General features: G+C 39.8%; 1 protein-coding gene across 4 annotated transcripts; it reads right to left on the bottom strand.

The window, feature by feature from the left end:
- Nucleotides 1-989: 989 nt before the first annotated feature.
- On the bottom strand, nt 990-25,604 carry LOC121300621 (interleukin-6 receptor subunit beta-like). 4 transcript variants are annotated; one of them, XM_041229231.1, is made up of 16 exons: nt 25,472-25,604; nt 24,243-24,374; nt 23,172-23,295; nt 21,063-21,229; nt 20,268-20,410; nt 19,999-20,035; nt 19,504-19,629; nt 16,351-16,433; nt 15,681-15,900; nt 14,761-14,922; nt 12,533-12,625; nt 12,037-12,189; nt 8,711-8,851; nt 6,416-6,497; nt 3,311-3,380; nt 990-2,539 (listed from the first exon to the last, which is right to left on the bottom strand). In XM_041229231.1, exons 1-16 carry the CDS (start codon nt 25,572-25,574, stop codon nt 2,243-2,245), a joined length of 2,133 nt encoding a protein of 710 aa, XP_041085165.1. In that variant the 5' UTR covers nt 25,575-25,604; the 3' UTR covers nt 990-2,242. The 4 variants fall into 4 exon arrangements, with proteins under 4 accessions (XP_041085165.1, XP_041085166.1, XP_041085167.1 ...); XM_041229232.1 differs by having other exon boundaries at nt 23,172-23,292; XM_041229233.1 differs by lacking the exon at nt 12,533-12,625.
- Nucleotides 25,605-26,593: the final 989 nt, after the last annotated feature.

Below are 26,593 nucleotides of genomic sequence, written 5' to 3'. Positions count from 1 at the left end.
ATCTTTGAAAACAGAAAAAGCAGCACTTGGTGCTCGGAAAGTGAGTCACAGCGTGATGCTGCTTGGAGTTTCAGTTCTAATAAAAACATACAAAGCAGAAATGTGAAATGTTTTGATTGACTTTACATCTTCCTTAATAAATATATAATAAAAAAAGAAACTCAAACTCCCAGAAAAAACACATGTCTCCTGCGCTCCTTCATTTTTTATTCACTAGTAGCTAAGAAATAAATATCATTAAAACTGAAATACACATTCAACATCATGTGTGCATCTTTCAAATAGGAGATACCTACAATGTTATATTACATCAGATGTTCAGGAATTATTGTGTTAGTTTGTGTTAGTTTTATGCACTTTAAAGACAAAGTAGCTTTAACAGTTTCACATTCCTGTATCTCTTTGTGATATTTGCAATCGCTGTTCCATTATACTGAGTTTTAATGATTTCGTTTGACCTGGAAAAGTGCTTTTTGAAAATCCCAGCTCTTTAACAAACTTTCCAGAAGTTGTAAAATGGAAGACTTTTTTTTTCATTTCATTGAATGCTGTTTGAGGTTTGCATTGGAAAATACACAGTGTGGGCTGAATGTTCTTTGAAAACAAGCAGACATGTGAAGACGCTGGCCTGAATAGACAGAAAAGCCACACGACAGGATGTACGTTTTACTTCAAATGCACTTTTTCGTATTAGTCCCTTCATCACCCTTGCCTCAAAATGCAAGCTTAAGTGCCTGCTTCTTTGTTTAATTGGAGAGATATATAGCAATGTGAATTATCGGATTTAAAAACATTCATTTGCTAAAGAAGAATATAAGAAAAGTTTGGGAACAAAAAAGGCCACCAAGGCTCATCCTGTCCCAGCACACCATTCACCCTGACTCGGGAATCTAATTTGTTAGGACAGAATATAGTTTTTTTTTTTTTTTTTTTTTTTTTTTTTTTTTAATGATTTTAGTGTATTAGACACTTCGCCTGATAGGCTAGTCCATTCATTTCAAACTCAGTGTAAAAAACTGCTTCCTACCATTTGTTCTAAACTTGCGTCCATATGTACCCTCTCATTCTTCCATCTCTCTGTGTTAAATTTGAAGCAGTGGATTTTATAAAGTCAGTTGCTTTTCTCCTTCTTTCTGTACTGAAGAGATGAGGTCTTTGGGATGTTTTTTTACACTAGGCAAAAGTTGCCAGCACATAACATATCAATTGTTCTATTACATGCATGGCAAATACAATATGGCTCTTTAGAAGTATATAATTCAGGTTTTTAAAGAGTTTGAAAAGACTGCAAGGACAATCTGTATCAGTCTGACAACATTCAGCATGCTGATGTCTAAACATGCAGGACCAGTTTTAAAATAATTTACTCCAGTCTTCAATTAACTGTTTTTTTAAAGAGGTACATTTTACAAAACAAGCACCAAATAGCTTACATGACATAGTTCAAGTTTCACTTTCAAGATTTTCATTTTGTCATGTTAACATGATTTTCTGCTTTCAAAAAATAGGAGTGAATTAAGAATGGAGGAAATGTGTTGAAAATATCTTGTGAGCAGAAAACTACTATAGCAGTGTTCGAGTATAGCTCCTATTACATCTTTTCAGTAAACTACCCTTTTTCTTTGTGCATGATATTTTTAGAACTCTTTTAGCTAGAAAAGCTGGAAAGCTCAAAGACACACAAATACACACACACACACACACATATAACAGTTGTGCCAAGCTGTTAAGAATTGTGTGGCCTGTCAATATGGAAATATTCTGTATGTGTACAGTCTCCATAACATCTGTTAATCTTGAAAAATAACATACAATGCAATACTATCTTGGAATTGCCTCTCTAGTTTTCACCCCAACTTAGAGGTCCAATTAGCCCCTCACAGCAGCAGCTCCCCACAACACTAGGAGAGCTGAAGGTCAGCGGGTGTCCTCCGATCCCCAAGCCAGTCCCCTCTTTACACCCAGGAGCTCCACAGCGGATGTGAGCTGCCGGCCCTTGGAGGATAAAGGCCAGCCCTGCAGGCACTCATCAGCAATTAGGAGAGCAGCAGCTTCACACAGCAATAACCACCACTGCTCTGACTGCACGACTCACCCTGCATACCACTTGGTCGTGCCTTTACCAGGAGAGACCTCTGGGACCCATGAGTCAGGGTTGCCAGTGTATATATACATGAGGCACTGTGTGTGCTATCTATTATTGCTAGCTGTGATTTACAATGTATTTTGTTTAACACAGCGCTTAGACTGCTCCACACTGTGTCTGTTTCTGTAAAGGGGCTTCATCATGTGACTCGTGCCCCTCCAGTTCAGGGTGGTTCAGCACCTGCGTTTTATAATGTGGATTGAAGTTGCTTTCGAAGCCGGCCAAGCTCCCACTCTCCGATGAGGAGTCCCTGTGGTCGCTGTCCCCGCTCTCCTCAGCCCTCATCAGGGCTGTGTCCTTGACAGGAGGGGGTCCAACGCTTTTCTCCAGCACCACCAGCACCTCCGCTTCATCCTCTTCTTCACATCTCAGTGCTTGTAGAGGGATAGGAGCCTGGAATGTGTATTGAAAATACTATAAGAATTAATTATGCACCACTCAGCATTGCCATTTCATAGTTCATAGGCTCTTTTAAATTTAAATATTTGTAGACCATAAACTGTAAGCCATAGTGTAACCATTAAAGTAATAGTAGCTGTCAAAACAATTCGATAAATCTTACCCCTTTGTCACCTGCATTAGCTACATAGGTGTCAAATGTACTTTTAAAAAAAATAAAAAATTAAACTTGTTTTTGCATTTTCACATTAAAACAAACATCTGGTCTACACTAAGTTAAAGAAAATGCTTTTGCCTCCCAGGACGTCTGTTCCTGCTTAACTTTATCCCCCTCCAGCACTGTCTTCTGGGTCATCTTACTGGCTGATACATGTCAGTCAACGTGAGAAGTTATGGTAGCCAATCGGTTATTGACAGGAAAGAGACCACCTCTAGGTGAAATGGACCCAGGAAGTGCAAGACAGTTAAAAGCAAGGCTTGCAAACAGAGATTTCTTAACCTAGTGTAATAGCAGAAAAAAAAAAAAAACTTGTTTGGTAAAACATGTGTTTCTTTCAAAACTGCACATTTGAGACCTATATGATGATTGGATGTGCATGATGGAACTACTACTATTTTGTTGCTTTAACCTGTGGCCTGTATGTAAGAAATACCTCAACCCTAACCTTAAACAATAAGATGAATACATTTCTCACGATAACTGTGATATTTCAGACATGTTCTTCAGGGCTTCTGTACTGTTAAACAATCAAGCAGAAAGCATACCTGCGTTGGAAAGTTCATTGCAGAACTGCATTCTGGACTGGGTATTGCAGACAACAATACTTTCTTTATTCTGAAAAAAATGGGTTCATTTTATATAATGCTGAATTGTATTTTTTATTGTAATATTTAAAACTAATATAATCATTCTTAAGCCATATAAAAACCCTGGATGAAAATAAAGGGGAAGTCTCAATTTAACATTAACTAGAAACGTGCATTATATCTTTTTCTAGCTATCCACGTGTTGTGTTTCATGTTGTGCAACTTGGCTCTGATTTTGCAAAATGATGTTGATATGTGATAGAAAATGCCACATAGAAAAGACAGGATTTTTTTTCTGTTCTAATAACCTGTGTGGAATTAAAGTCACATAATGTATGTAATTTAGATTCACTTTGTATAATGTTCTGTTTCAGGATCAAGTCTAACTTTAGACTTGATTCTGATAGCTCTATTGGGGTCAGACGGGTGCTTTAAACTTTTATTACAAAGTCACCAGGATATTCTGAACGAAACAGAAAATAATATAAAAAGAGTCTAAACAAGAGTCCTCAGAAACTGTAAACAAAATATCCCCATCAAACATGGCTGAGCTAGGTTTCTTACTCTTTACTCTGAACGGAATGTGTTTCCTTACTAATATATATTGATATCATATATATATATATATATATATATATATATATATATATAATATATATATATCTATATATATATATATATATATAGTATTACAGTTGAACATAGCTGCACTCATTTTATTGTGTAAACCTTTAACATGTGTTGAGTTTATTTATCCAATAGGTGAATTTAAAGCAGGACTAACGGACACGTTCCTCTAAAAAAATGCTTGTATAGCACAAAACACTCATCGAAACCACTTGGGAAATAAGAGAATAAATAACATATCTCGCCAGTGTGACAACACATTGTTGTTATTTGTTTGTTTTTTCTCAGCATAAGGTGGTCACATAAATAAAGTTTAACATAGCTCTAGCTTATACTTTAAACCAAGTTATGCCCATTTAAGCAAATTAGAACAACAGTAAGGATAACAAGCTGCACTGTTTTTTTTTTTTTTTTTTTTTAACCGCTAAATCTGTTAACCTGTTCTGCAGTCCTACAGTACCCATACCAATTTCAAACACCATTTCCATCACTTCACACCAATTTAAATCAATTATTAATACTGACTATTACGTTCCTATTAAACATGCACTTACTATCGTATATAATCAAGGGGCATTCAGCGTATTTCATAAGGAATATTTAAAAAAATAAATAAATAACTGCACTCACACCGTAAACTTTTGAATATCTATATGGAGCTCAGATCGGTGGAAGAATGGAGGTCAAACCAGCCAAGCACTGTCTGCTCAAGTGACATTGAAATGAAACTGAATCCTGTATTTGAACCCTGGTGATACTGCAACAGAACCATCATACTTGTTTACCTGTGTATCTGAAAACTGTCTTTCGTAAGCAAAACCATTCATTTTCATCAGAATATTAAAATACATTTTCATATTTAGAGTACAATAAGCAGACAGACACTTTTTCAAAAGTTTTCTGAAAATGGAGTGAATGACTGGAAAAATCTAAAGAAAAAACTTCAGGAACATTCATAATCTGGAACCACAAACTTTTCTGAAAGGTGGCATTTGTTCAAACAGTCGAAGGAAGTATATTCTGACTGTAGCGTCACATGCAGTTACAAATTCTCACAAAACGGTGGTGCGTTAAAAGAAACAGTATGCTACGAAAATGTCTATAAAATTAGATTCAGATCAAGTTGTTTGTATAGATAACAGCAATTAGAATAAATGTTGAAATTGTGAATTGAATGTTCCAGGCAAGCAAATGAGCAAAAAGGAGTCAGTTTTCGTCGGCTGCCTCCTGCAGCAGTATGGAGGGCTCAGATCGGCAGGAAGAATTAACGTTAAGCCAGCCAAGTATTGTCTCCTCCAATGACATTGAAATGCAACTAAATCCTGTATATCATTCTACAGTGTTGATTTTGAAATCCCAGCTGCCCTAGCTCTGGCGGTTGCTCAGTTGAAACACGAGAAATATGTTTGTTAGACCTGCTTTGCGTGCTTGTGGAAAAAAAAAATGTGTTGGTCTGAACAATGTCTTGTGAGGGTTTGGTCAATTTATTTTGGGGAGGCTTAGCCTCGCCAAGCCTCTTATAAGTGCTGCACATGGGCAGGGCAGAGCACAGCCCTGCATGTAGGAATGTATATTCACTGTATGTGTTGACATTTTGCAGTCTACGGGAGGGGTGTCATGGCCAAATATCTAAAAACTATAGGTCCCAGAAGCCTCTAGGGCTGAATGGGAAATGTGAGGGAATTGTATAATGGAATTATTATATAAGCTTGTCTTTGTCTGTGTACAGATAGAAGATACATGAGCGAGAGAGAAGGGAGAAAGAAATTCAAAGAAAGAATACAATTGTTTTGGGTGGAGATATTCTGTAAGCGAGATTTGTTTTTGTTTAAACATTGATTTTGCCTCTGTGAGCTGTGTTTTTGTTTATCCTTTTGATTTATTTTTGGTTTAATAAATTTGCGCAGCAGCGCTTCAACCCAAAGTGCTTGAGTATCTGTGTGAACATCCTGGTCCGGGGATGTCCCCACTTAGCCGTCCTGTCACAATGATATACAGATTTAACAGTATATTAAATGCAGGCTTTTGTAGAAACACAGGCACTGCAGGGACTGAAGGGCTGTTTAGCCTATCTATCTGTCAGTAATCTCTATGGTCCCTGAGTTTTGTATATTCCCACCTGATCCCTAAGGGGTCAATCTGCACGTGAGCACCCTGGCTCTGCTTGAGGTCAGGAACACATTCCGTCCGAGTAAGAAACACGGCTCAGTCGTGCTTGAGGGGCTATTTTGAGGAGAGACGCTTAAAATGTTCATGCTAAAATTGCATATACGAGTCTAAAGTAATAAGAATATTAAATAAAAACTAAGGTAAGCTCTGTTTTGTTAAACCTCCACACCTGTAAATATTTACTTTAATATCTCACACACGTTAGAATGCTCTTTAGGGTTCTACTGCTGCTCATTCTCTGCTTGTCGATTCAGAGCCCAGTCTTACCTTCTGATGGCCGGGACTCCTGTGAGAGACAGTATGCAGACACTGACTGCTACTATAGTCCACTGCAAGATGATTCCTACAACTACAAAGGGAAATCTATTGGACAGAGAAAATGCAGGAATTCATGGTAACAAACCCATCCTTACAAATTCCAAATGAGCTCCTAGTCTCCTGTCTGTCTCTGGGTCTCTTTCTATCTCTTAGTTTCTTTCTGTGTCTGGGTCTCCTTTCTGTCTCTGGGTCTCTTTCTGTCTGAGTTTCTTTCTGGCTCTGGGTCTCTTTCTGTCTTTGAGCCTCTTTCTGTCTATGAGTATCCTTTCTGTCTCCGAGTCTCATTTCTGTCTCTGGGTCTCTTTCTTTCCCTGGGTTTCTTTCTATCTCCTAGTCTCCTTTTAGTCTCTGGGTCTGATTTCTGTCTCTGAGTCTCCTTTCTGTCAGTGGGTCTCTTTCTGTCTCCGAGTACCCTTTCTGTCTCTGAGTTTCTTTCTGTCTGAGTTTCTTTCTGTCTCTGAGTCTCTTTCTGTCTGAGTCTCTCTCTGTTTCCTAGTCTACTTTCTGTCTCTGAGTCTCTCTCTGTCTCTGGGTCTCTTTTCATCTTTGGGTGTCTTTCTGTCTCTGGATCTTTTTCTGTCTGGGTCTCTTTCTGTCTCTAGGTGTCTTTTTGTCTCTGGGTCTCTTTTCGTCTATGGGTCTCTGTCTGAGTTTCTTTCTGTCTCTGGGTCTCTTTCTGTCTGTTTCTGTCTCTTGGTCTCTTTCTGTCTCTGAGTCTCCTTTCTGTCACTGGGTTTCTTTCTGTCTCTGAGTCTCTTTCTGTCTGAGTTTCTTTCTGTCTCCAAGTCTCATTTCTTTCTCTGAGTCTAATTTCTGTCTCTGAATCTCTTTCTGTCTGAGTCTGCCTGTTTCCGAGTCTCCTTTCTGTCTCTGTCTCCTTTGTGTCCCTCAGACTCTTTCTGTCTGAGTCTCTCTCTGTTTCTGAGTCTTCTTTCTGTCTTTGGGTTTCTCCCTGTATGAGTCTCCTTTCTGTGTCTAGGTCTCTTTCTGTCTCTCAGTCTCTCTCTGTTTCTGAGTCTCCTTTCTGTCTCTGTGTCTCTTTCTGTCTCTGGGTCTCTTTTCTGTCTCTGGGTCTCTGTTCTGTCTCTGGGTTTCTTTCTGTCTCTTGGTATCCTTTCTGTCTCTTAGTCTCTTTTCTGTCTCTGGGTCTCTTCGGTCTCTGGGTCTCTTTCGGTCTCTGAGTCACTTTCTGTCTCAGAGTCTCCTTTCTGTCACTGGGTTTCTTTCTGTCTCTGAGTCTCATTTCTGTCTCTGAGTCTCTCTCTGTTTCCGAGTCTCCTTTCTGCCTCTGTCTCCTTTCTGTCTCTCAGTCTCTTTCTGTCTGAGTCTCTGTTTCTGAGTCTCCTTTCTGTCTCTGGGTCTCCATTCTGTCTCTGGGTCTCCATTCTGTCTCTGGGTCTCCATTGTCTCTGGGTCTTTCTGTCTCCAAGTCCCCTTTCTGTCTCTGGCTCTCTTTCTGCCTCTTGGTATCCTTTCTGTCTCTTATTCTCATTTTTGTCTCTGGGTCTCTTTCTGTCTCTGGGTCTCTTTCAGTCTCTGGGTCTCTTTCGGTCTGAGTCCCCTTTTTGTCTCTGAGTCACTTTCTGTCTCAGTCTTCTTTCTGTCTGAGTTTCTTTCTTTCTGAGTTTCTTTCTGTCTCTGAGTCTCCTTTCTGTCTCTGGGTCTCCTTTCTGTCTCTGGGTCTCCTTTCTATGTCTCAGTCTCTTTCTGTCTGAGTCTCTCTCTGTTTCTGAGTCTCCTTTCTGTCTCTGGGTCTCTTTCTCTTTCCTAGTCTCCTTTCTGTCTCTGGGTCTCCTTTCTGTCTCTGGGTCTCTTTCTGTGTCTCAGTCTCATTCTGTCTGAGTCTCTCTCTGTCTCTGAGTCTCTCTGTCTCTGAGTCTCCTTTCTGTCTCTGGGTCTCTTTTTGTCTCTGGGTCTCTTTCTGTCTCCTAGCCTCCTTTCTGTCTGAGTCTCCTTTCTGTCTCTGGGTCTCTTTTTGTCTTTGGGTCTCTTTTTGTCTCTGGGTCTCTTTCTGTCTCTGGGTCTCTTTCCTCACTGTAACAGCTTGGGTCGTGATGCTACCCTGTCCCACATACAAACAGAAATGCAATATCTTGTTAGGATCAAGCAAGACGTGCACAATGAATGCAGTAGACTATCCCAATTGCTAATTAATAATAAGAAGAAGAAGAAGAAGAAGAAGAAGAAGAAGAAGAAGAAGAAGAAGAAGAAGAAGAAGAAGAAGAAGAAGAAGAATGCTGATACCTCTCTGCGATGTTTGGAAGTGTGTAATGCTACGCACTCCCTCCCCCTGAGCGGTGGTCCCTGCTATCTCCAGCTTGTACATAGTATTTGAAGACAGGTTCTGGATTTCATACTCTGTCATCCCCCCATCTATTTCAGCAACTGGGTGACAGACAAGCATGGAGACGAGTGCAGCAAGTTATTTATTAACACTACAACTGGGGTCAAAATCAAAACCTTCTTTTACAAAGATGAGATATGTCAGGTGTAATGTTCTGGTGCAATGGAGAGGAAAACCATTACAAACAGAGCAGTTCTCTATGTTTACAATGTATGATACTGATTCTTTATTATCTAATAATAAATAATAATAATAAAAAAAACATTAATATTATGATTATTGTTAATCAGAACAAAGTATCTTAACTTATAACCCATTCGTGTCATTTTGAAAAGTTCCATTCACAGGTTTCTAGCAAATTCCCATTGAAGGAACGATTCCGACATTAAAGGCCACACCAACTTCCTATGATCAGGTCCACACACAATGTTCTTCCATCACCAGAGAACCTGAATGTGTTGGTAGGGAAGAGCCCTGCGTGTCCTTTGTGGTCATCACCGGTTACCCAGAAGCACAGGTGGCTCTGAGCCAGGGTCCCTTCACTTGCAATGCTTGACATTAGCACTGGAGGAACAGAATAATAAGATCAACAGCTCGCCTCCAGTATCAGCAAAGCTGCACCCAGAGAACGCCATTCCACATCCAGGGGAGCCACCAACAGGAAAAGGTATTAGAACTAACATTCTGCTGGGACGATTGAAGGCTGCTAGAGATTGGAGAATGCCGGCAGATGTTGGTCAGAACCTTACTTTCACATCTGAGATTGTTACAGCTACCCGTCAACCTGACATTGCCCTGTGGTCAGTCTCAGCACGCCTCGTTCTCCTTGTGGAGTTAACAGACCCATGGGAGGATTCCGTGGATCAATGTCAAGCCTTCATTAGGTGTCGTGAGCTAGTCAATGTAACATTGAAGACAGGAGGTGCCTACCTGATGACCCCTGCAAAGTGCTCCCCCCAGCCCATTCCACACAGCTGCCATGCTAAGGCCCTAGGGAGACCATACTTTGGTTGATCCCTGGAGCCAGCATCGCTGCCATTGTGTATGGTGATGCGCCAGGGGGGGAGCAAATAGGCTGATCCCGGGAGCCAGCATTACACTTCAGACAATAGGAAAAGCACTGAAAGCTCATATATTACAGCGGAACTATATCTTGTTTGGTCCCCAACATGACTAACTAATTTTATCTTGGTGAAAGCAGAGTCAAATATTAGCATGAAGTAAATAACAGCTACTCTCGTAATGACAAAAGTATTGGCACCCTGTCACTGGTTCCAGCACAAATGTGAGCAGCCGGGACACGGAACAGCAAACGTGTTGACGGGATTCCAATTGAGCAGTTAAGCTGGCCCGGTGCCGAGATGATCGGGAGGTCCAGATTGGCTGAGGGGGCGTGCCCGAGGAGGCTTCGCGGAGTTCATAAAGCGTCTGTGCCACAGCTCGAGGCGACTGCACCGCCATGCTACACAGAAGGACACTTTGTTGACATCAAGGAGGAGAGCGTCCACTCTGCAGGATAACTACTACAGAACCCTTCAACTGCAAGACGGTGCCTGTGAAGGCTCTGCTCAGCCAGGACTGTCGTAAAGATCCGGATTCACTGGGAGGCCGGGACTTCAGGAGCCACAGCAGTAGTTTAGTTTAGGGGATGATGATCCAAAAAAGTGTATAGAGAGGGTTTTGTAGCGTAGTAGATTCCTGGAGCTTCTCTTTTATTCAGACTAGCCCTCGCCTTGTGTGGCAACTGTTTATTTTTAGCTTTGTTTTCTTTTTTTTTCTTTATTAAATCCGGCGCTAGGATTACCTTAGCGTCAGGGCCTGTTTTAACAAATTAGACCTTGCTCCAAATCACTTTTCATAAAACAAACCACTAAAATTTGACAAGAAATATAAACAGAATATCTGAAGTGTTCTTAAACAAAATTCTTTGGTCCAATTAGACTAAAATTGAACTTTTCCCCAAAAATGGACCACAGTAAAAAAAAAAAAAAAGGAAAGTCTTCAATGAACAAATGCTCGTACCAACAGTTAAACATGGAGGTGGATCGATCATGATCTGGGTGTGTTTTAGCAGTTCAGGGACTGGAAATATTCATGTGATTGAGATTGAAAACTTGTATCAAAACAAGTACAATGATACCATCTGCTCAAAAGCTGATTGGAAGAGAGTTTGTTTTTCAACACGGCAATGACCCAAAGCATACAGCTAAGAATTCTTGAAGAAAACGAAGATAAAAGTTCTAGAATGGCATTCACAATCACCACATTGCTATCCAATAGAAATTCTTTGGACTGATCTGAAAAAGCTGCAGTCAAGCATTGTGTATCCAATCTGTCTGAGCTGAAGGACATATGCAAGGCAGAATGGGCCCACATTTCACCAACAAGATGTAACATACTGTGCTGGTTAAGAATTATCAGAATTGTTTGATTACACTGTGTAACAAATTTTTTTATTATTTTTTGTTCCTGGGTAGTAAGTGTTATTTCCTAATTGCTTACGCCTCAAAAGTATAGAAAATGGCTATTATTCCCCACAGACTTTGCTTTTGTGACCAGGACAGTGATATTTTGAAATATCATTATTTCCAATGAAAAAACGGGAGTTTTTGTGTCTTTTCGTTCACATAAAGTCAGAAAAAAACAACATATGAATCCAAATTAACATGTATTTATACTAAAGTAATACAAAAATGACTACAAAAGATTTAGAAGTGAGTAGTTTTTTGAGATTTACGATTATACTGTAAATTTACAGTATAATCGTAAATCTCAAAAAATCACTGTCCTCTCTTATGGAATGTTGTTGGGTTTTTTTGTTATCTGTGTAACAATACATCTGGGTTTTAGTTTTTATTTCTGTCGCTTTTTTACTATATTTTTTCAGTGGCCAAATAAGGCAGGCTGCCCTTACAGTTCTTCAACACAACCTTGAAACATCTTGTAAACCCAGTTTAGGAAAGCTGCAAAGGATCAGACGTCACGCAAGGCAAATAGGAATGCTGACAACCAAAATAGCGTGCATCTAAACCAGCCAATGACACTTACACAGGTGACCGGTGTAGCATTGCGGTGTCTGTAAGAAATATTCCATACATTGTCTTCACTTTACCATAATGTGTGCCTTTCTCATATATCAAAATCTGAGAGCCATGAAGCGATGACAATGTATATCCTGGAATGTATCTTTATCTGCAATGCTTGTAAAACTGAACTCAATATGTACCTTGTGTTTGGTTCCTCTCATTCAAAGTAGAATAATAGATGCGGTATTTTAGCAGAAACCCCTGGCAGGCATCAATCGCAATGGGGGTCCATGTGACCAGGACTGAATTATGAGTTGCCTGCATGGAAATGTTGCTTGGGCCATTCTTGGGAGCTGTGAAACCAACCAACAGTAGAAGTCACAAATTATTCAACTCATTTTACAGCTTTTTCATGGCTCTTCAAATGATCTAAACATTGGCAGACATAACCCCCCCCCCACCACCACCACCACCACCACCACCACCACCATGGTTTTGCATAGCATTGACCATAGTTTTCCACAGTTTGTCAAGATTTTTTAATACCTCTCTGTTCTTTGTAAGGCTTAGGCATGCTGTGTCATGCTTTCACTGTGCTTTCTTACACTTTACCACACTTTTACCATGGTAGACTTTTAGAAGGGACTGAATGGTCCATTTTGTGTTTATTGGCTTTAAAAGACTTCTACAACGTACTTCCTTCTGCTAAATACACTTCATATGTTTCAGTTTCATGTTCATGTAAACAATGAACTGTGATTCGGTATCGTGTCAGATTCTTCATTTTACCTAAAAAAAAAAAAAAAAAAAAAAAAAAAAAAAAAAAAAAAAAACAGAAGAAAATCACAAAACAGGGTTTAAGGAAGGTTAAGGTCAATTTTTATTTATTCAATCAAGCTTGCAGTTCTCAAAACTGTTTTAGAGGAAGTAAGGAGTTTATTGACATTTTTCAAATCGTTAAGCTTAAGAATGTTAGAGATATAATATACAGGGTGATGTATAACTGGCGCGACATTGTCGGAGCATCGCGGAAACTGCAAGGTACGTAGACGATGATATGCGAAGTAGGGATGGGTTGGTATACCGGTTTTTCGGTTTACATCTGTTTATTTACATTATGGTATTAATACCGTTCCATTTATCGTATCGTAATATTGTGGTTATTTGCATTACGATTAGCAGGTCACTTGTGATCTTTGCATCGCCCTTTGCTTCACAGCCGCAGCCAGCCTCCCGCAGTAACATTTCAAAGCTGCGCTGGGCTATGCAGAATCTGCACAGATTTCAATGGGTGATGACTGACGTCTACAGCGCATCTCCGGGATTGTGTGCAGCACTGTGCAGAACTGCGGAAATCTGTGCTATAAGAACATGACCAATGTCTCAAACAAAACTAGCACAGACCCGCGACTGCAGCACGATAGCCTACTTGTTATCAACGTAGTTTTGTTTAAACAAGTTATAACAGTATTCCAATTAATTTTCTTAGGTAATTGAAGAAATCTTTTTTTTTTTTTTTTCCCCAAACTCCACATGTGTAATAATCGTTGGAAGCTTACTTGTGCAATGTCGCAATGTAAATCCAATAACACGTTTTAGTATATATATATATATATATATATATATATATATATATATATATATATATATATATATATATTATATATATATATTTTTTTTGCTATACATATTTTATTTATCCGGATGAAAAAATAAATGATTCATCTCTGCTCTTAAATAATAACCTGTATGGGTACATGTTTGTGTTTTAAGCAAAAGACCGATCATTTCCCAATTCTATTTGCCATCAGCTAAACAAAGCATTTATTTATTATTTTTGTTTATTTATTTAATTTTATACGTTAAAATGTTTTAACAAACTACATCAGCACGCCATTATGAGCAAATAATAGATCTTAATACTGCTGTAGTATAACATTGAGAGTGTACAACTTTAGTTTTTTTTTTTTTTTTTTTTTTTTTTTTTAATTATTATTCTAATTGTCTTTATGAAAAAGAAACATACCAAGTTATTTGGCATAGCAAAATACCAAATACCAAATGTTTAAATCATTCTATGAAAGGAAGTGTGTTTTATTGGTTTTATTTTTGTGAATTACGGTAATTTAAATGATTTACATTAGTATTTCTTCTTTTGAGCCTTTATTTGATAGCTTGCATGATGTACTGTATAAAGTGATATTAAGGTTAACAAGGTATTTTTTAAACGGTTATCATACAGCGAAAATTTTATAATGTCCCATCCCTAATGCAAAGGAAATGCCTGACTGAGACGTTATGTGATGCACCGTTTTGCCACCAGAGGGGTTTTCAGGTATAAAGAGGCTGGGTGCTGCAATTCCACTGTATTCACAGCCCCTACTTTGCAAATTATGAATCCCCTGTGTGGGGTGTACACACACACACACACACACACACACACACACACACACACACACACACACACACACACACACACACACACACACACAGAGTAGTGTTCAAAAGTTTGGAAACAACAAATGATTTAGAGCAAGACTAGGGGTGAGGGTTGTATTTCCCATTTTTCCACACTAAATTGACTGAATAGATACGATCCTCTTTAAAAGATAGTCTAAATATTTTAATTATTAGGAAAGGTGGCATAACTGCAATGCACACAAGCCTTTTGTGTACATTCCAAAAAAAAAAAGTGCATTATATCCACAGAGTTTACTATATAATAGTAGACACTATGGATCAGAGACCATAATAAAATCTAATGCACCTTTAGTATAATATGTGAGGCCTACAAAATGATGGCAATATATATCAGATACGATTAACTGGAATTACTGGTATTTTGGCCTTAAAGGAATGTTGCACTGTGTTGGCAATAATGATTCAAAACAGCAAAGCATTTCCAAGTACAGTACAAGCCTTACCAAGGTAATTTTCCGTGATCTTTCTTTTATGGCCAGTATAAGTGCCACAGGATTCCGATGGCTGCGTTTCCAGCACATCTTGGCACTGAGTGCACACTTTCTTGCAATGCTGTTTCTGCCGGATCCTGTCAATCACCACAGTGCGATTCGCTCGATACACTTCTTTTAAAAGGAGAATAAAATAAACTATTAGCTTAAGGTTGTAGAGATGGCATTGTGCTTTGGATGTAGTTCAAATTAGGGATAGCACCGAATAGTCAACTACTAAGATATAGTAACATGACAGTCAGAAACTGGCAGTCCACTGAGCATATGTCACATGATTGTGAAGTGATTGTGAAGCGTGGGCGGTTTAAGATGGCGTTTTCTTGCAATCCATTTTAGAAAATTATTTAAAACAATTCCAAGCAGTTTCACGAAACAATATGTCCACAAAGAGTAGCAGACATTATCAAATACATGTTTTATTAATATTTACTATTAAGTTTATTTAGTGTCTAGTTGACCTATTCTATTTTAACTCACTTATTTGACTCACATTCGTTCTTCCTTCAAATTACCTGTGTGACCAGGGGAGATGAGAATCATGCTCTTACCTGTGTGATCAGGGGAGATGAGAATCATGCTCTTACCTGTGTGACAAGGGGAGATGAGAATCGTGCTCTTACCTGTGTGACCAGGGGAGATGAGAATCGTGCTCTTACCTGTGTGACCAGGGGAGATGAGAATCGTGCTCTTACCTGTGTGACCAGGGGAGATGAGAATCGTGCTCTTACCTGTGTGACCAGGGGAGATGAGAATCGTGCTCTTACCTGTGTGACCAGGGAAGATGAGAATCGTGCTCTTACCTGTGTGATCAGGGGAGATGAGAATCGTGCTCTTACCTGTGTGACCAGGGGAGATGAGAATCGTGCCCTTACCTGTGTGACCAGGGGAGATGAGAACAGTTTTCTTTGGTGATTGTCCAGCTTTGTTGAACGCAACCAGTGACACTCTGTATCCTGCATTAGAGATGTTCATGGTATATTCTGTTGTGTTCATTCTGATTGATTTCAGAGATGTTCTGCATTCTTCAGGCAACATACTGATGGTTAGGTTATACTCAATCTCCCCTAGAGAAGCCATAGCATTGTGAGGAGCCTGGAGAAGACAATGTAAAGATGGTCAAAATCTTCACAGGGAAAATATATGAACTGAAACATTTAGTAGTACAAATGTAACAATGCTGCAGCTCTACCCTGATGATGATGGCTCAGTCAGTAACATGACAAAGTGTAATACAACATAGAAACCTTCATTAACCTAATGTAGCACCAGATATCAGGTTTTAAAATACATGCTTGCTATAACATGTGTTTCTTTGTGAATAACAAATGAAAGTAAAGAACAGGTAAGATTTATGGATTATTTTGTTAGTTACAACTCTTATTTTTACCTCTTTTATTTAATTCATAAACTCTGGAAACAAAATCTCCACCACATCTCCCCAATCTTTTTGCTTAAATACTACATGATATGATCTAATTGATCTCAATTGGTACAGTAAATGTGTTCATCGCTATGCTACTATATTTTCATTAATTTTGTTACCGTCCATTTTAGAATCAATGATCGGGTGCCACTGGATTCCAGTTTCATTAACACAAAGTGCAACTGTGGAGGCTCTTGAATTTCTGTAGAAGAGAAAGAAATACACACAACAGGTTCAGAAACTCTGACTGTAAAAAGAACAGAAGAAAAGTTATGAATGAAAGGAGGCTGTTCAGCCTATCAGTGCTCGTCCGGTTCCTAGTAGCTGATTGATCACAAAACTGTCTAGTCAGCTTATAGGATCCCAATTATTCAGCTGCAACGTTGTGGCTAGGCAACCCATTCCATACCTTCACCACTCTTTGTGTAAAGAAATGTCTTCTACCCTTTGTCCCATGTCGGTCGCCAATCAATTTCCACCTGCGTCCTCAGGCCCTAGTCCCTGTTGAACTTACCCATCCTTTAAACTGCCAGCTTTCCTGAGCTAAACATATTTTCATATTTTGATTTTACCCCAGCAAAGCTGAATTTCACTTGAATCTCTAATTGAGTCTCTAATTCAAAAATAACCCACAAAATATCGGGAAGCGCCTAATCATTGATCTTTTCGTCCCGGTGGGCAGTTCCTCCGGTCTCAACGCCCTAATTCCCCTCAATTAACTCTCGCTTTGTTACATTACAGCTTCCGACCCTATTAATCCATCAAAGCAGCAGGCCACCGTGCTTAGCTTTCAGAAGCAAATATTTTAGTCGTGCCTTCCTTGGAATCACCTCGGTCCCGTCAATCCGAAACCAGCCTCCCACTCGACAAATCCTGGAGTACATTTGTCAGCTCATTATCAACTTCCAAGTATTTTCAATTTCTAAACGCAACCGGTTTTCTCCCTTCAGACACTTCAATTTCGCAATTTGCATTATTCCAAGGCAGAACATTCATATCACGCATTCTCTCTCTTTCCTCAACTGTAATATATATATCTTTCAGAAGCAAGAAAGCCTCCGCCAGAGCTTTCAACGCTCCAGCTTTCCTCTATACTCGGATCATGGCAGCCATTTCCACGGTCAAGGCTAATGCTAAATCCCATCTAGTATGTCCACTCATCCTCTCAAATACTACAACATTAATACATGCTGAGAGATGTGGTATGAGACTGGAATCTGTCTTGATTATGAGTTAAAGAGTTCCACTATTAGAAGAATGACTGGAGTTGTGAAACCCAAATCTCTGAATGTGAATTCACCTTTTCCATTCCAAGCAGACATGACAGTAGCAAACCACTGATCGATCCTGTATTAACCAACACATAGGATGTTCGGCATCTCATCTCTAGACATCAGAATGTGGTACTCCTTGCTGCAACACTGGAACACTCAATGAATGTAGTTCCGGCTGCTCATCTTCAATACAGATCACCAAGTCACCTTAGCAAGAACATCAACTGCCGCTGCAGTTTTCTGCATCCACCCCTCCGTCCTCAAAAAAAAAAAAAAAAAAAAAGTCATGTTCCTAGGTCTCCTAAAGACATGCAGAACGGAAAGCTAGGCTCCAGATCCGCACTTATCTGTGATGGTGGTGATAGACCGCTGCAGGTTTGAGAAAGGCTACACGCTGCTCTCACTGGATTGCAAGAGCTACATATGCTGAAAGTGAAACAGTCATACTTAATGCAAGAAGCTTTGGCAGCGGACCAAGACGCGTCTTCACTGTTATCCCAGTGAGGGAAGAATGCTGGATAGCTACTCTAAGGAGCAGTACTTGGAAGTGACGTTAGCCGCATTAAAGGAGGAATTGGTCCTCAAGTTCCGGAGCCTGGTTCCCAATGCAGACTCTCGCCACCCCCCTTCAAGGACCTGATGTTCATCTGAACTCTCTCCATTCTCCTCTGTTCCGCACGACAGTTCATGTCTGAGGCTTTAGCTCCTTCCACCCAGTCTGCCTACTCCACTGCCTGGTCAACATTCCTCCTATTCTGCACCCAGAACCGGATGTTTTATTCAGTCAGCAACCTAGACCTCTTCCTCGTATTCATTACCTACCTATGAGTCTTCTTGAATCTCCTCCCTTTATCTATCAGATCCGACATCTCCGGCATTCAACATCAGTTCTGTCTTTCGTCCATCCCTGCTCCACAGCTCCTGTCCGTCCCGACTATCCGCCGTCCTTTGACTTCTAATCTTCTCGCTCAGGAACGGCTGCTATAATCCATCGGATGACCCCAACATGGAGGTGCTGTGCCTATGCATTCTTCGGCTTTCTTCGTTGTTGAAAATTCTCGGTTCCTTCTCCATCCAGCATTCCAGCGCTTGGCTTGCGACACTATCCCAGCTTCCCGGTGATCACTTTATCCTTCTCCTGAGGTCCTCCAAGGCGGATCAACTCCATAGAGGTCACTTCATCCAGCTGTCAAAGATTCATTTCTCTCTCTGCCCCAGCTCTGCTTGCCAGGTATCTTGCGACCAAGAGCTGTCTTCCCTCAGATCCTCTGCTCTCAGACCACTCGGGTTCTATTATCTCCAGATACTGCCACCTCAGCTGCTCGTGCAGGGGTTAATCAACGCACAATTAAATCCCTGGGATGTTGGTCTTCTGCCGTAGAGACCTATATCAGGATGACTTTTTGGACATTACAGCTGCCCAACAATCCTTGGTTAGCATACCTCCCCATGTCCTTTTTGTTTACCAGTTCACGTTTAAGTGTGCGGCATGCAGTTCTTTCCTGTCCCATGGGTAAGGGTTCTGCAGGGAGCCGGGAGGCCATTTCTGGGGGGGAAGTGAGCCTCACTCCCCCGACCGGGCCTGGCTCTGCCGCCCAGGTTCCTCGTAGGTCAGAGAGGACCCCCGGCCACACCTATTCTTTCGCAGCTTGTGCGCTTTAGCCTCAGCGAGGCTTTAATCTATATTGCTTTCTCTTAAATCTGGGGGGGGGGGGATTTCCTCTATTTCCTCTAACCTGGTAGCCATGGAAAGTCACTAATTGGAATGAGGAAGTTCAAGACAAATTAGAAGGTCTGTCAATTTTGATGAAGAGCTTAAAACAGTTCAAAGCACTATCCAATAATAAATCGAGTGGAAACAATCGCAGCGATTGCGAATACCATAACAAAATGAACACATTAAAAACGGTTAAGAAAAACTGTATTAGAAGCTCTTGAATGTAATTGATGTATTTATAATATGAGGCTTTTTATAGGAAACAGCAATAAATGGTTTACCTGCTGGAACAAACGTAATTGAGCTCCATTCACTCCAGAAACCCCACAGCTCTGTATTTTTCTTGGGTATTGTCCGGATTTGAAGCTCGTAGGCTGGCTGACTGTCCACCTGCACACTGCAATGCTCTGGAGGGGAGACGGAAATAGGAGGTCTCTTTCAATTGAACTTCCTGGGTCATTGTATTCAGCAGTGTCTTCTGGGTCAAAGCATGATACGACCTGAAAGCATGTCAGTGAATGCGGGAAGCAGCCAGACAAGGGGATAATGTGACTTTCCAGCGTCTTATAAACAGATTTCTTTAGCATAGTGTAGTACCATATATCTTACAATGAAAATACATGGTTGCTATAACGTGTTTCTTTCAAAGCTGCACATTTGAGCTCTGCATAATGAATGGATGTGCATGACAGTCATTTAATGGAGATATTTGGTAAGCTACAATTTAAACTTACCACTTTAAACTTATTGGCTGTGAGAAATTGTAGTGCTCTTACCTGAAGTCTCTTTTTTTGAGGTTGTTTCACATGTTCCCTAAAATGACATAACAGTATTTCAATTAAATCATTTCCAGCTTGTTCTATAGAGTGCAGTTTAGTAACACACCAATACATTGGATGTTCTGCAGAACCATTTTACTATTGATTACAAAATAAAATGGTATTAAAATACAGATGCATGTTGCAATGTCTCTCTCTTGTTGTGCAGTAGTCTTTCTGTATATAATATTGTGTATGTAGTGTATGGTTGGTTGAGGGATTCTTACATTGTGCCAGTGGGAATCATTCAATCTTCTGATGTGAATCTCATTGAGGGAGCCCCCCATTTCATTAGCTGCTTTCTTCCATGACAGATGAAGGTTTCCAGAAGATTTATTCATTTCCAAAACCACCGGAGGGTCAGGCTTCACTGCATACATGAACACACATGCATGCATTACTATTATCAGATTTTCAGTCACTTAGAAGTGTATGGTTCCTTTTTCTGACAATGGAATGTGGTAACGCAATGCATGTTATGTGAAAAATAACGTTCCTTTTGGTTACACTTAAAAAAAAATGACTACAGCTGGTGCGTAACATTGAACCCAGAAAGTGCTTCAACAGCGCAGTTCAAACCTTACATGTCCCACAAACACACTTTTCTTATCATTGTGAAAATTATGTCAGAGGAGGGAACGAATGGGTTTGATAGCTGGATCTTTAAGGAATATTTGCAGCTGCAGCCCAACCAAACCAAAAAAACAAGCAAAAAACAGCTCTATAAAATGTTCATGGGAAGTGACTATCGCAGCTGTAACTGTAACTAGTTACAATTTTGTTCAAGTTGTAACTATAGCGATTACTGTTTAAAAGTAACAAGCACATAGAGAGTAGAATTGAAAAAGGAGTGTTCAGAAAATGTTTTTCCCTAACAAACAAATTATCATGACAAAATGAGAAATGAGAATATATAGGTGGGGTTTACTGGGATCATTTTGTTAGCACCATTTACTTTATTTATTACAGACCAAGATAACCATCTTTAAGCATGGAGTTTGAAAAACACTTATGAAATTTACCAGCTTTTGTGAGATTAACGGTAATATTCCTGGATATGATGTTTGTGTTGGTTGCTCTCGCTTGAACCCAGAACGCCATGTTGAGTTTCATCTGCAAGTCATATCGTTTAACACAGCAGGAAGTGGAGGTCCCAGCATCAAAGGAAAGGCAGTCTTTACCTTGAGCACTAAAAAACATCAGAAGAGGTCAATTTGAAAAAGACCCCTCAGGGCAGATTGTTTGGTACTTGGATGGATGTCTATTCCATATTTTAATTTGTTAAATTAAAGGGATACATTTGCACCAGAGTTGCAGAAATTACAGTTGCGCACCCTAGTGGTCATTTCGAAGACCATTCCCATAAGGTTGCAAAGGTTAATTATTTGAATAATCATAGCAATGACATATAGATTATTTTACAAATTTGCAATGGACTTTCTCTGGTTGAGTATTTTGATTGTGTCTGTCTGCTATGAACTAATCAAATAATCTTACTGTCGGTCACACTTTTATAAGCAGCTCTGGGTAATTAACATCAGAATGACCTTGACTCCCATTCTGTTTCATTCATTCATGACTGGTTACATTTCAAAAGCCCTCGTTAGTCCTTGTGAAGCATGCCATTACAGGTGTGTGGAAGTGCAGTTGTAAACCATTGGCATAGGGATTTTATTTTAGAGCATTAATAAATAGTTTAAAAAAAATTCCGAGCTGTTTTTTAAATCTAGTGCACAAGCAGCAAAGCACTTGAGTGTATCGACTGTAGATTCTCAAAGATATCTTGAGTTTCTTTGAATGGCTTTGTTTTAACAAGTCCCCAGGATGTGATGAAACAGAAATTGAATCTGAACATCAAGGAGAACTTCATTGGTTAAGATGGCAGTGAGGAGAATACAGTGGTTGAGGTTGCAGTGAGGGGAATGCAGTGGTTTAAGTTACAGTGAGGGGAATGCAGTGGTCGAGGTTGCAGTGAGGGGAATGCAGTGGTCGAGGTTGCAGTGAGGAGAATGCAGTGGCCGAGGTTGCAGTGAGGGGAATGCAGCGGTCAAGGTTGCAGTGAGGAGAATGCAGTGGTCGAGGTTGCAGCGAGGGGAATGCAGTGGTTTAAGTTACAGTGAGGGGAATGCAGTGGCCGAGGTTGCTGTGAGGAGAATGTAGTGGCCGAGGTTGCAGTGTGGGGAATGCAGTGGCCGAGGTTGCAGTGAGGGGAATGCAGCGGTCAAGGTTGCAGTGAGGAGAATGCAGTGGCCGAGGTTGCAGTGAGGGGAATGCAGCGGTCAAGGTTGCAGTGAGGAGAATGCAGTGGCCGAGGTTGCAGTGAGGGGAATGCAGTGGCCGAGGTTGCAGTGAGGGGAATGCAGTGGTCGAGGTTGCAGTGAGGAGAATGTAGTGGCTGAGGTTGCAGTGAGGGGAATGCAGTGGTCGAGGTTGCAGTGGGGAGAATGCAGTGGTCGAGGTTGCAGTGAGGGGAATGCAGTGGTCGAGGTTGCAGTGAGTAGAATGCAGTGGTCGAGGTTGCAGTGAGGGGAATGCAGTGGTCGAGGTTGCAGTGAGGCGAATGCAGTGGCCGAGGTTGCAGTGAGGGGAATGCAGTGGTTTAAGTTACAGTGAGGGGAATGCAGTGGCCGAGGTTGCAGTGAGGGGAATGCAGTGGTCGAGGTTGCAGTGAGGGGAATGCAGTGGTTGAGGTTGCAGTGAGGGGAATGCAGTGGTCGAGGTTGCAGTGAGGGGAATGCAGTGGTTGAGGTTGCAGTGAGGGGAATGCAGTGGTCAAGGTTGCAGTGAGGAGAATGCAGTGGCCGAGGTTGCAGTGAGGGGAATGCAGTGGCCGAGGTTGCAGTGAGGGGAATGCAGTGGTCGAGGTTGCAGTGAGGGGAATGTAGTGGCTGAGGTTGCAGTGAGGGGAATGCAGTGGTCGAGGTTGCAGTGAGGGGAATGCAGTGGTCGAGGTTGCAGTGAGGGGAATGCAGTGGTTCAAGATACACTGAGGGGAATGCAGTGGTCGAGGTTGCAGTGAGGGGAATGCAGTGGTCGAGGTTGCAGTAAGGAGAATGCAGTGGTCGAGGTTGCAGTGAGGGGAATGCAGTGGTCGAGGTTGCGTGCCTGTCCTGGCTGGTTCTTTCCCTCACCAGTAGTGAAGAGTGTACTGAGCCCTGAGCATGGCTCTACCTGACTTCCAGGTACAAAGGAGAGGATCGTCGGGGTGTGTTGTCTTTTTATAGCACTCTAAACCACAAAGGCCTTCGCAATCTTCTGGAAAGACAACACCATTATTATTATTATTAGTAGTAGTAATAGTATTTTAATGTTAATATTTGGTTGTTTTCACATGATCAGTTCATCTGCTAATGTTCAATACATAAATCACAAATATCAATCAAGTGGACCAGATAGATGGGCCAGGTAAAGATTAAATAAATACTGATATGAAACAACACATTTGGGAACTCATGGTTAATGTTTTAGTCAAATTCCACATCCCTAAAATAATAAAAGGTTCTATTCAATATTTCAATGAATTCTGAATATATATTATAGCTAATTCTTTACAAATTAATAATTTATAGAACAGATTTATTCCAAAGGGCTAATATCATGATTCATATTCCTTCTAGAAAATAATATATTTTATTAGCTATAAGAAGTAACGTGTGTAATAATTTGTACTGTGGTTTAGTAACTTTGCCTGTGTGGAAATCTCCTAAGAGTGCAGAATGAGTATTAAAGCATTAGACACCTGCCTAAACATTATGATCCAATAATAAATTCGTTTTTTACAACTCGTGAATTATACAACTCAACCTGGTAATTACTATACAGTCATGTGCAAATGTATTAGAGCATCTCAAGATGTGTCAGTTATATTCTTCACACTGTATATCCCTACCTGCATAGTCAATGCTGTAAACATATACTTTAATTAGGCATCTTAAGCAACTAAAAGTCTCATGCATTTTATCATTTGTGGCTCTGTGTTCCTTTTCTCTTATTATTTTAAAATAATTGCATGTGTGGACTTTAAAGTCATTAATTAATTAGACAATCACTAATTTGCCTATTTTTACAGTTTTCCCAGATTTTCAGTTACAGTGGATTGATCTAATTTGTACAACAAATCAAAATTACAGGAGCAATGGGGTGTACACTGCTCTTGTGTTCTTTAAACACAGAATATGCAGATACAACTAAAGACACAATACCTGTTATTTCCTTTGCAGGTACCTGGTGCCCACTTGTGCAGAGATTGATATCTTCACAGCACTGAGTGTTGAAACCTGCTGTACAATTAACAGAGTCCACGGTGTTCCAATGAAGAGCCCCAGTCAAATACTCTAAAAGGTGAGTGATTTATTGTGATATTTTGTGAAAAATAAACGTCAAAAAGGAGCAAGTCTTCTTATAACATTACTACAGCTCGGTATCCTTTCCTGCCTTTCTGAAGAGGTTCCGATTGAGATAACTCTCAAACTTGTTCATGTGAGCACAAGTGCTCTAAGAGCTGTAGTAATACCAAACAAGGTCATACCAAATTAGAATAACGATTTAGTAAGCCATGAGAGGAGGAACATTTGCTACATCTCTTGTGTACATTACCTGTTGATCAAGGTCACCTAGTTTTCATGAGATTAAAGTGATTGCTGTAACAGCCAGGGGTATCCTTTATTTCCTGTGCAGGTGACAACTGCCACTATGCCACTCAAATTGTGCTTCCATTGAATTGGGTCACTGCTTGAAAGAGAGCTGACTGATAAAATGCAATCTACTGTGGTAAACTTTTCTTTGGATATTAAGGGGAAATTATAGTTAAATGTCATTTTTTTTAAAAGATTAGTAAATACTTTTTTTTTATCTGTTTGACGAATAAAATTAAGTTTGATATGTAAGCAACTGTTCTGGGCTATTGGTGGTTTCATAATTATCAAACTTCGTTTTATTCATAAAAATTGACTTTGTAAAAACATCTATTTTATTTGATTTACATGAACTATGACAGGATTTTTAATGGACCTATTTTACTTGGACTGATCAACCAGCACAAGTCCCCTATACCAGTACAACCAGTGGAAAATCAGTAAACCAGCAGCTCTGATAAATGATAAATTGTAACATAGTTTTATTACATCGATAAAGTTAAACACTCAATAGTACAGAATTTAGAAATACCAAAGCAAACTTAATGTCAATGTCTTCAAAAAGATTGTGGAATTTATTAAGTTTCTTCTAGTATTTCTAAATGGTTTTATTACAAACTATGATTTATATAAAAAATACACAATATTACAAAATACGTGCCCACTTTCAATCTTTTATCTGGCTTGCCGAATGTGGTGTTGTTATGGTTTAAAGGCAGATACCACGAGATAACACTAACTTTTTTTATCTGATAGAGGGCTGCTATGAATAAAAATGTGCAAGTAGATAATCTTACCTTCCGCTGAAAACAACAGTATAAAGATAAGAAGTAGCATCTTATTTCTGAGTCCAAGTGCTTTTGAAGCAGTTTTCCTGTGTCTAGAACTCATCTCAGTCATTCTTCTTCTTTGACTGCTACAACTGAAAACCAAACTCATGTGCTCTGCGTTTCTGGTAAGAGACGTGTGTCTAATGTCACTGTGTTCTCATATATTCCAAAGTGCGTAAGCCATTTGCATAGGCTGCAGGTATTCACACTTTTAGTAAAACCACAGACCACACTTACTGAGGGGAGAGCAAGAGTGAAATATAGTTGTAATAGTATAGTATATAATTAGAATGACTTTGCTGTAATTATAACTGCAAAAAAAAAATCTATAAATATTCATACATTCACATTACATACTGTCTGGCCACTTTATTAGGACATGTTCCTTAATAGCGGGTTAGGTCACCGTTTGCCCCGATCCCAGCCTTGACACAAAGTGGCATCAACTCCACAGGATGCTGGAAGGCGTCTCAAATCCATTCAGACATATTTTATACCACGCAACTGGAGAGGTAGGCAGAGGGTGGTGAAAACAGATGCTTCATCCCACACTTGCTCAATTGGAATGAGATCCAGGGATTGTGGTGGCAAAGAACTCCTTAAAAACTAAAACCTTTAAATGCTGGTTCGGTGGATGGGTGCATTATCATCTTGAAAGTAGCCATCAGTTAATGCAGAAATATATTAAAACCATGTCTACTATGTGTGTGTGTGTGTGTGTGTGTGTGTGTGTATATATATATATATATATATATATATATATATATATATATATATATATATATATATATATATATATATATATATATATATATAGTTTTATACTACATAGTATAAACTATATAATTATGAAGTGTTTACAATTGAGTATGTAACCTTTACTGCTGTTTTATAAAATTAATGCACAGTGGAACATATTTAATGCAACAGAGGGCCTTTTACATTTTGTTTTACAAGTTATCATTTTCAAATTAAAATAGTACTGATAAGAACCCTGGGACAGAGTGGTATCCTATCGGAACAGAAGGGTAGGGTTTCTAGGGGCAAATACAAAGTGATGCCCCCCAACCTCAGTATTGTATTTCCTAC

The sequence above is a fragment of the Polyodon spathula genome, chromosome 26 (assembly GCF_017654505.1).
Source record: "Polyodon spathula isolate WHYD16114869_AA chromosome 26, ASM1765450v1, whole genome shotgun sequence".
Classification (NCBI taxonomy): Eukaryota; Metazoa; Chordata; class Actinopteri; order Acipenseriformes; family Polyodontidae; genus Polyodon; species Polyodon spathula.
Note: the sequence above shows the minus strand (reverse complement) of the source record. Positions and strands in the feature narration are given on the sequence as shown.

Bases quoted from the DNA above. Each gene is read 5' to 3' on its own strand.
- LOC121300621 (XM_041229231.1), bottom strand. From the start codon at position 25,574: ATGACTGAGATGAGTTCTAGACACAGGAAAACTGCTTCAAAAGCACTT. The intron at 20,036-20,267 runs GTAAGAATCCCT...ATGTCATTTTAG, and splicing joins ATGATTCCCACTGGCACAAT to GGAACATGTGAAACAACCTC. The intron at 19,630-19,998 runs GTAAGAGCACTA...TCTCCCCTCCAG, and splicing joins CTCAAAAAAAGAGACTTCAG to AGCATTGCAGTGTGCAGGTG.